This window comes from Protomyctophum parallelum (assembly GCF_964188405.1).
Source record: "Protomyctophum parallelum genome assembly, chromosome: 7".
In the NCBI taxonomy this organism is placed as follows: domain Eukaryota; kingdom Metazoa; phylum Chordata; class Actinopteri; order Myctophiformes; family Myctophidae; genus Protomyctophum; species Protomyctophum parallelum.
Window position 1 is genome coordinate 44,559,075 of NC_139705.1, and position 10,961 is coordinate 44,570,035.

At 43.5% G+C, this 10,961-nt stretch overlaps 1 protein-coding gene across 1 annotated transcript; it reads right to left on the reverse strand.

Annotated features, from left to right (window-relative positions):
* Window positions 1–1,790: 1,790 nt before the first annotated feature.
* Window positions 1,791–7,739, reverse strand: LOC310862125 (aquaporin-4; the record flags this gene model as incomplete). The annotated part of the gene is made up of 6 exons (XM_083769860.1): window positions 7,534–7,739; window positions 6,814–7,005; window positions 6,352–6,513; window positions 5,491–5,655; window positions 4,434–4,514; window positions 1,791–2,009 (listed from the first exon to the last, which is right to left on the reverse strand). Exons 1-6 carry the CDS (start codon window positions 7,546–7,548, stop codon window positions 1,791–1,793), a joined length of 834 nt encoding a protein of 277 aa, XP_083625986.1. The 5' UTR covers window positions 7,549–7,739.
* Between the last annotated feature and the right edge of the window lie 3,222 nt (window positions 7,740–10,961).

Consider the following 10,961-nt stretch of genomic DNA (forward strand, 5'->3'; position numbering starts at 1 on the left):
GAAGCTCGATGCAGTGTCCTGGAGAGACCCCGACCGTGGTTTAGAAAAGCCCCTTCCTCCCGGTTTATCAGGGTGACGACTGATATTGTTTTGCTCCTTGGTCAGTCACAACAAGCAGAGACACACAGTCTGGTTAACAAATACAAATGTACAGTATGTAGGTGGTAAGTGGCCTTGGAGGCTACGAGGAAGGTTCAGGGAGAACTTAAGTGAGTTGTTCGTGGTGAAGGGATCATAACTTTACTCAGATTGGTCATGGATGATCACAGTACTTCTGGTTGGTAAAAATGTTTTAAGCATCACTAACACTAACTCAAATCAGTGAGAGACCTGGGCCTGGGCCGGCTTAGTGGTCCAGGCATCTTTAATGGCTGGTAATTCCAGCATGACAGTGAGTCCCGAACCTGACGAACTTTGCTGTGTGTCTTCCCCCCATCTCTCTCCCAGTTTCCTGTCTACCTACTGTGATCAAAAAAGCCCCAAAAATATCTTACAAAAAAAAGAAAGAAAAAGAAGTAAGACTTTCTTAAAGTAACTTTGTAACTTTTCTTTAATGAATAAAATGTAAATTTGTCTAATCTGTATGGCAGAGTATGTTAATACAATACATTTTATACAATTGGGGTGGTAGTATATTTTGTCTCCCTGCTCTTCTATTGAGACATTTTTGATCGTGTCAAAATCATGTCTCAATCACCTAGACACAGGATCTGACATGGAGTTTGACCTGATGGTCAAGATTCAATGTATCCTCCGAGCACGCAGGCTGGCTCTATTAGCTCAATGTTCCTGCACTTGCCAGGAAACCAGGTTAAAAGAGATCTGACACCAAGTTTTGTGGGAGCCTGCTTAATGAATAAAAAAATACATTCAATGAAATACATAAATCTACTGTATATGTACATTTCTACAGTGATATCATACACACGGCATTAATTACTATTAGGAAATTTGTTTTCAATGGGTGTGTTTGTTTGAGTATAGTCATTATTATAGGGGTATGAAGCATGTGTTTGAGAGCAGATAGGATGCCTTTGAGTGGATGAGATGTACACTGATCGACAGTATAGAGATGAGATGATGAACCGATAAAAGCTTCACTGAACTGAGAGCAAAGAGCGAGACGGTCTCTTTAAAATATCAAAGCATTCAGTAGCACGGTGTGCAACAGAATACCGCGCACAAAGCAAAAGAACGTGAATTCATTTACATGGAAAATGCAATATTGATGATATTGGACAACATTGTTTTCTCACTTGACAGTAAACAAACCAACAAAAGTATAAGTGTATACACTGTATCTGCCCGTTTCTAAAGTGACAATTAAAGACCTTTTTAATACCTCTAAAATGAAAACGAAAATAAAAACAAGACAATTACTACGTCAAAAGTAACTAATAAACTATACTATAAAAATGGTCAAACATTGGCCACATTTTCAAATATATTTTCAAATATTACCTGAAACGTTTGTGGCCTTTGTGCTCTCAAAGAAATGTAACGACACCAAAGGCCTTGCCCATAAGATGATTAAATTCCAGGCATACACGTATAATATATACTGTAGTCAATGTAGTGTATATGCCCACGCCGAGTACAACAGAACACTGATTTGGCCTAGGCCTACAAGGCATCCAAAGGCATGGCATCCCAATGCCTTCAAGGCCTGAATCAACATCAATATAGTATTAAAGAACTGTGTGTGTCCGTGTGTGTGTGTGCGTGTCCAATCTGTGCATGCGCTCGTGTGTTAACAGTAAACACATGCACATTAACACACATGCATTCATTTAGTTGTTGTCCTGTTGTTTGTTAGCCTGCTTGGCTCTCATGGCGTTCTGGGTGACCGTGGACAGTGAGGAGCGCGACACGCTGGCCGTCTCCACCATCTCGATGTCCTTGCAGGTCAGACAGGCCACCAGCTTGTGGCGAGACGCCGCCGCCGCAAAGAAGAACTCGTGGGAGATGCCGGCCAGCATGGCGCCGATCACCGGGCCGATCCAAAACACCTGCGGTACGGGCAGTGGTGGTCAAGAGCTCACATTTTAAACCCCATTGTAGAAATACTCAGTTACAAGTACATGTCCGGAATTTCTAAATGTACTTGAGTAAAAGTACAAAAGTACCGAAAGTAGAAAGTACTCATTATACAGAATGTCCGATTTCACAATTTTTCGAATGTATTTACAATAACAAATATTTTGAAAATAGTAAATCTACAAGCTGGCGATGCAACACATTATGAGCTTGTAGATCGGCTATTTTCAAATGGCCGACATGTATGCAGGACTGAATAATAAATAATAATAAAGTTTTGTAATCAGAATCTACAAAGTAACTATTATAAGTTTTCAAATAGTTTAATTGCGGCTGTAGGCAGATTACTATGAAACCCTGCAAAACTTGTCAGTCAGTCAGTCCGTCATGCCTCGTGATATGCTCCATATATGGCATTCAGTCCGTCACGCCTCGTGACACGCTCCATATATGGCCGTCTCCATATAGGAAGATCAAGACACTGGTCTCATTAAACCCTGTGCAGCCATACATGGACTGAGACTGGATCTTCACCTAGATCTGCATATATGGAGCCAGCCAGGCAACTCTACATCTGACCTCAAACCCATATATGGAGCTGAAGCAGTTAGTTTCTCCCGGGAAGGTTCGATGCCGTTTACTGTCAGCTCATCCTCTTCCCGGGGTTTATATTGCACATGATTACATAAGAGGAATGTTCTGGAACATCAAGTAACAATCCTAGTCTTTTGCCAACCCTAAGTTGTTTACCAAAACACCCATTTACAGAGCCAATTTGGGATGCCTCACCCAACCCGTGGCTGTTAAGGCATCTCGTGGTTTCTCCTTTAACCATCAATAACACAGTGAACAATAACATTGTGACCATGTACCAGGTCACATGTACCAGGTGACCTGGTACATGCTGACCTGGTGTCATGGACATCATGTGTCACATACTCATACAACTTTACTGTGAGCACAAGCAAAGCCTATAATGTACAAGTACACATAAGTACAGAGAGTATTCATGCATGTCATATGAGTAGGTTATAGTTACAATATGGTTACATATCATATAAGTCAATGAGAATAAGGCACTCTATATTGAGTTTCCACAATAGGAGCTGACCTGTACTAACATTCCATATATTGATCCTTCCTCTTCGATGTCTCCCTTTTGACTGATACCTGTCCATTCAAACTCTAGATGGGTCCACCCCAAAGTTATTAGCGCAGCCTCACCCGGCCCTAACTGGGCTGGCTGGAGGCCCCGCCTGGCCTTACTATAATTAGCACACCTTTTATTTAAAAAATGGGGCATTTTTGGTTTAATTTAAAGGACCACTTCACCACTTTTCAACATCTCTTCATATAATTGGTCCTCACTAATGTTCATGATAGAACACTACAATTCTTTTCTACTCATTCTGTGTCTCATAGGAGGGCTTTGGGCAGTTCGACATTATCGACATCAGTGACATTATCATTAGGGAAGATTCTTTTTAAAACAAGATTTGTTTTAAAATATATTTTGATTTTTATTCTCGATGGCTTCAACTTTTGCATTACAACTTTTCAGGAAAAGAAAGTGGTATTTTATCATGAACATTAGTTAGGACCAATTATAGGAAGAGAAGTTGAAAAGTGGTGAAGTGGTGCTTTAAGTAAAATATTTGCCATTTGCCATCTGAGATGTAGTGGAGTAGAAGTAGTACAGAAATGTGGAAATACTACTTATTTGGAAGGAAAAAAAAGAGCGTGTACTTCAGTACAGACTATAAAGTACGGTACATTTACTTAGTTACGCTACACCACTTGGTATACACGCAAAATGGTGTAAATATCCATAGACATGGAAATACCAGCTAGGCCTATACAGTATACGTTTGTTTAGATTCTGATTTTGTACAAAGCCTGTCTTCAAAGTGAAAATCTCAGTTAAACACAGAGGTTGGGCCCAGGCGGTGGCGTAACCGTCTGGGCACCCGACTGGTAATCCAGTCGCAGTGTGCCGCGGGTTCGACTCCCGAGCCCGACACGGCCTTTACTGCATGTCATCCCCCCATCTCTCTCCCGTTTCCTGTCAGCCTACTGTCTGTCCCTTAAAAAAAAAAACAATAAAAGGCGTTTGCTGACACCATTTTGGTGTCAGCATCCTGTTATGCTTTAGCTATTTAAAAATAGCAGATCTACAAGCTCATATCGCGCCACCGAGTGGCGCGATACGAGCTTGTAGGTCTGCTATTTTTGAAAAATCGAAGAACGACTGACATTTTTAGAATCTGATCTCAGGTCAGAATGGGTTCATCAGACCAGTGTGTGTCCGGCGGAAACCTCGTATGAATCTGATCTCAGGTCAGAATGGGTTAAAAAAAAAAACACAGAGGTTGATGGATGTCAGAGGAGGGTCTTACCCAGTGGTTTTCCCAGAAGCCAACGATGATGGCTGGACCCAGAGCACGTGCAGGATTCATACATCCCCCAGAAAATCTTGCCTGGACAACGATAACAATACAACCATTCAAAATGTGGGGGCAGGGGATCAAGGATTTTATGCGATGGGGTGGGGGTGCCTAAATGGTAAATGGTGCAATTGTAGAGCGCCTTTGTCCAAAGCGTTATACAGTGTGCAATACATTCACAGACACAGGTGGCGGAGGAAACCATACAAGGCACCAACCTGCTCACCAGGAGCAGTTACGGGTTCAGTGTCTTGCTCAAGGACACTTGCTCGACACCAACCCAAGAGGGGGCGGGGATCGAACCGGAAACTTTCTAGTGGATACCAAGCGGCTGCACTACCTCACGCTGGTTCTCAATTCACCTTCACCCTATTCACCCCGGTGGGGTGGCGTTTCTCTCTACCCCGCCAATATGACCTGAGAGCAAAATGGTCACTGTGTGAATATACCGGTAGTCACATATATATAGTCATATAGTGGTCTGTAGACCACTGTGTCCCAAATTTGTGGGTCACGGACACATTGTTATGGGTAGACTAGTGGTTGTAATGCCCCTCTTTTTACTAATGCGCAGACCTTTTTATTTTGTATTAATATATATATTTTTTAAGTTAAAGAAATCCAAACTGAGAATTTCTGTGCCAAAATGTACTGTAATAGTCCATTCACAGACTTACAGCACGTCATTAGTCAGTCATTACAGTTCAGATTATACATCCGCTTCTCATTAATCTTAAACAAAAGCTTGTGAGGTCCAATCCTGCCATGCCTCTATGGTTGATATTGGGTGCTGCTGTCCCCCCAAGACCTTGACCTCATTTTCAAAAAAAGAAAAACGTCTGGGTTTCCGAGGCTACTAAAACACTGGTTCCCAAACTTTTCAGGTCGAGACCCAAAAGAGAAATTAGACGTTTGCTGATTATGTGTTTTTATAGGAAAATAGTTTTTTACTTGAGTCGTGATCCATACAAATGGCTCTAAAGGATGGTTGAATCAGTGGTTTTCTCACCGCCATCAGAACTCCAGTGGTGTGGGCGAATCCAATGGCCAGGTTCCCTGTGTCTGTGCTCTCCCTCCGCCTCTGGCCCTCCACCGCGTACACAGTGAAGACCAACTGGAAGGTGCACAACACCTCCATGCCCAGAGCCTGGGCTGCGTTCACCTCCAGAGGCACCTGCAGTTTGCCACAGAGGACAATTCAACTCTCCTCAAACAAAACAAACTATATGATATTTCTTTGTCATTTCACCCAAAACGTTTACAATATATGACTATTGACATACAAATAACGCTGTCTGTCACTCATGTAACATACGAGGATGAAATGACGTAGGCCAATTTGTATTTTGACTTAGGCCATTATTCAAATTATTTGTGGAGGAACTGACTTACTCCAGACTTAGGCGAGACAATGTTAAGGCCTATTCATTCATACTCCAGTTTTAGGTGATAAGGTGACCACAGTAAAAACAGAGAGATGTGTTTGGGTGAGCGGTGAATCGCTTACCACCACGGCATGATGTCATGTTGTAGTTTTCGGTGGTCACCTTATCACCTGCCGAATTGCTAATGGTGGACCATTTAAAAAAAAGGCAGCTTGCCGTGGTTCACTACTAACAGAAATGTGCATGCACAGGGGGTGAAGGACTGCCATCTCTTGTTGCTTTTCTTGTTTTTTCTCTCCCGTCTTTTCGAAGTTAGACTGGGCAAGTTCTAAACTGAATGGGACACGGCCCGGGTGGCCCAATGGACCCTACACCGGTGGCTGGAACAGCATGATCTTTTCAACAAGGATATAGGCGACTTTACCAGAGGTAGCCAGTATTAATGAAGAGTTGATTTAAAAACGACAGAGGTTTGAAGATCAAACCTTGTTAACGAAGCAGTCTGCGGTGGATTTGAGTGGCAGGGCCAGGTAGAGGGCCCCGGCTCCCAGGCAGCCTCCCATACACTGTGCGCTAACGTAGGCCACGCCCCGGAGCACGTCTATTCTCCTTGTAGCCATCATGGTCAGGGTCACAGCGGGGTTCACCTGACGGCAGGGGAAATAAAGGTGAGGAGGTATCGTATGTCCAAATGGAAAAGGAATAAAGATATCTCCATATACGGGCACAAATGTGACACAGATACTCTGACAAAGCCCTAAACGCTATGACAGAGACAGAACTTTCACTTTTAAAATGTTTACAACTCTATTTTTGGGAAACACTTTTGTACAACAAAGCACCAGGTGCTAATTTAAAGATATATGTGGAGATACAATATCGATATACAGCATATATACTCCAAATTGAAATTCAAACAGCCACAAGGTCTGGTGCTGCTGACTCACCTGAGTCCCACTGATCTCTCCAAAACAGTGGCACAGTGCCACTATGACCACCCCTGCTGCCAGGGCCGGGTACAGGGGTCCCACCGGGGCCTCTTCGGGGCCCGGCACAGAGGCCCCTAAAACGGTACTCACTAACACCAGGGTGCCCAGCAGTTCTGCAAGCATGGCACGCCAGAACTGCCGGCTACGGAGCTCCTCAGAGGGAAGGGGGGCAGTGACACAGAAAGCCCACGTTTATCGTTAAATTATAGCTTCCATATCGGCACATCGTTCTCATCACAGGCTCACAGCTATTCTGGCACAATGGAAACAACTTTACTTATAGCTGATAAAGTACAGTCCCTGTTATATCTAGTGAGTAGAAATAAAGCAACTAATTACACTTTCAAGTTTTTCAACTGACCCTCAAGTTTATGTCACAATGTATGTGCCAAGAGCAATGCAAAAAGTGAGACTTTTTCTTGATTGTGGACCTCAAGACACATTATTAACCCTTAAAATATGACGACATCTTCCTCTAGACTGAGAAACAACCTACTGACAATAAGTAAAAATGTAATGAATACCATCTGTTATTGTTTACATTTACATGTTCTTTCTGAGGCGCACTAGTTATGTTGCAGATACGTCAAATACAAACATATCCTTTGAAGTGCATTCATGAAGAGAAAAGTACACAAAATACGGGTAAATGCAAAGTTGTCAAACTAAGTAGCTTACCTCATGCAGTGCCATTTCAAACAAGTGATGCTGTTTCTTCTGTCTGTCTGTCTGTCTGTCAGTCAATCTGTCCAGATGGCAGTGTCTTTACTTCCCGTCGTGTGTGTGGTCAGGTTTTATAAGGGTCTGGGGGTCTCTAGGCAGCACAGCTCATCACCTGTTCTGAAGTATGAGTGTCTGCAGTGTCCTTCAATGACAAACAGCCTCTTCTCTCTCTCTGTAGTCTCTCACTCTCTCACTGTACTCATCATTCTGTGCCAAACAAGGCAAGTTCATGTATTGTCCTGCACAAATTGATTTCTTAACGCTACTCTACTCTCTTTATGCTTTTTATTGTCATACATTTTTCATAGACCCCTCTATATCTATAGCCCTATAACAGGCTCAATTGTTGGGACAGATGACAGCCAAGATTTTAGGACAAAGGTTGCCTTTATTCCCTTGCTACCACACACTGCTTGAGGTAATAATGTGGTAGATAGCCACAAGGAAACAAAGTATGAAATGGCAGATACTGTAACAGATCTGTCATCTCTCCCTGAATGTCTTGTGGGAATGACCGATTCATCCTGTGTGCTTCGATCAACCCCGATGCACAACAGGTGTGTAGTCACACCCACAGCCTCTGAGCCTCTGTCATGATCTGCCTTTTGATGTTTTGTTTCCTTGTGGACATCTACTATGCCTATGGTAAGCAGTGTGTGGTCGCATGGGAATAAAGAGAACGTTAGTCCTGAAACCTTGGCCGTCATCTGTCCAACTGTTAAACATGTTACATATGTTACGCACCCTCCTTTTTACATAACACATCGCCATTGTGAGCGACTATTATGAGAAAAATTACAAATACAAGTTTTAGAATGTTTTAAAAAGAAAATAGGGCTTAAGTGGTTAATGGCAAGGTTCCCCCCCCCCCCCGTGTAATGTTCCTCTGCCAGTCCTCTCTAATTTGGAGAGTCCTCAGCACCTGTTGCCTCACACAGTTCCCAAGCCTGATTTTCATATGAATTAGGAGAGGGTAGCGACCATTACGGAGAGTGAATTAGTGTGTGTGTGGGGATACTGACTTAACCCATTCTGACCTGGGATCAGATTCTAAAAATGTCTTCTACATCCTGACAGTTTTCTGAAAAAGCTATGTTTCTATGTCAGTCGTTCTTCGATTTTTCAAAAATAGCAGACCTACAAGCTCGTAGCGCGCCACTCGGTGGCACGCTATGAGCTTGTAGATCTGCTATTTTTCAATAGCTAAAGCATAACATAATGCTAACCCGCCCAAAATTGGATAAGATAGATTGTCGTAGTGTACTGTAGGTCGTCATGGAAGTAAAGCAGTGATGACAGAGGTTAAAGGTCAAATGTGTTTGCTCTGAAGTGTCTACTATAAATGGTTCAAATTGTAACTTGAATTAAACGGTGTCATCATTGAATCATCTGGACACGCTCGAAATCTCCATCATGTCCGTTATCGAAATGAAATCTCATCACCCCCCCCTCTCCAGCTACTTGTGATCACCATGGGGACAGCAGCCACTTTCATGATGCTGTTGCCATAGCAACTATTGTACTGCTGCATCTGTGAATGCTTTTCACATGCTCTTTGATGCAAAACAAACATTACTCTTCGTGAAAATGGCGACAGGCGTTTGAGTTTGGAACTCAGTTGGGAACTGAGCAGCATTCACTTTTATTGTTCTTGCAACTCAGAGGGTTTTTCATATATATTTTTAAATTTGGTTTACCGTATTTCTTTTTCACATGAATATCAGCTGTAATGTTAGACGAACACCATCCCTTTCACACAGAAAGTCTGGGATTGACAAAGAATATTGAACATGGCTTTGATGCTAGCCCTAGCGTCAGGTCACCTTGGCATTCTCTTTAAGGCCGCTGCCATGCTAGTGAGCCTCCATTTGCTACAGTAAGGTTAATCAATAGGTACCTGGGTTGAATAAAGCGACATGACCCTTTCATACCAGTAGCAAATCTTTCTCTGGTTGTCGGTTAAATCACAAGAACCCTAGCGTCCCTATTTTGGCGCAAACATTCGACAAAAATAGCAAATCTACTACAAGTTCACAAAGCACTGCGATGCAGACGATAGAGCAATCAGCAAAGAGATTTGAGAAGAAAAAGGAACGGACCTAGTATAGATCCCTGGGGGACGCCAGTCAAACTATATACATAGTGGTTAAAAGTTGTGATGTAATGAATGGCAATAGAATAAAGTTAATGTCTGTGTAATGCATTGATAATATGGAACAGCTTTCATTTGACTGGCAAGAGGCTGATGGTGAGATGGATGTTCACTGCAGCCTGGCTGATGGTGAGATGGATGTTCACTGCAGCCTGGCTGTAGGTGAGATGGATGTTCACTGCAGCCTGGCTGTAGGTGTCCGTGATGCAGAAAGGTTTGGGGGACACAGGTATGGTAGGGGACAATGTCCTGACCTTCTTGGCATCAGGGGCCCTCAGTGTAGCAGACTGGGTCCAGAATGAACTGGTTGGGCGGAGTGTTAGCGCGCCCCATTATGGTGTGGATTACCCCCATCCACAGGCACCGTTATCCCCGCTTTTGTGGCGCTAAGCCCCCCTGTTGTGGGGCAGGATGGTTGGGGAGGGGGGCACAGTGGAACCCGCTGGCGTGGGGACTTTTCAGCCCCCTCCACACAGAATGCTGACACTGACACAATATTGCGCCACACACACACACACACACACGCACTCTCTCTCACTCACTCAGTGCAACTAAAACTCCTCACAAAGTGCCAGCTAAGGGATTTGAGAGAGAGAGAGAGAATTCATCTGTGGAAGTAAAAGAAGGCATTGCTATGCAGATTTGTTGATCATTTACATACAGTATTATACAATAAGAGTCCCTTACACACTGCAGCCGTTTTAGAGTGGCTAGTGTAAGTGTGACTCTGAGTCCGTGTCAGCGTGCACCAGCTGCTTGTGATAGCAAGGCCTTCCAGGCAACATGTGCTTCAGACAGGACATGATGACAACACACTGCAGTTCCTTCGCTGGGGGAAAAGTACTAACATTTGTTACTTAGGTAAAAGTATCAACACTGCAACATTAGAAATACTCTGTTACAAGTAAAAGTCTGGAATTAAGAATTTACTTGAGTAACGGTACCAAAAGTATTGGTATAAAAATGTAAAGTTACAAAAGTAAAAGTGCTCATTATACAGAATGTCGCATTTCAAGTAGCATAAAAATCACACCTGTGTGAAGTGAGTGGTGCAACTCCGTGTGGAGGACCCCGGGGGGTCCGCGGAAGTTCCAGACCCATATGAATGCGGCCAGTGTGCCGGCCCGGTTCCGGCGAGCCGCCCCGTGTCCGAAAAGGTCGAGAAATGACAGTTACCATGTGGGGGTCCCCAGGGGGTCCCAGGAACATCCAGACCCTCAGGAATGCGCAC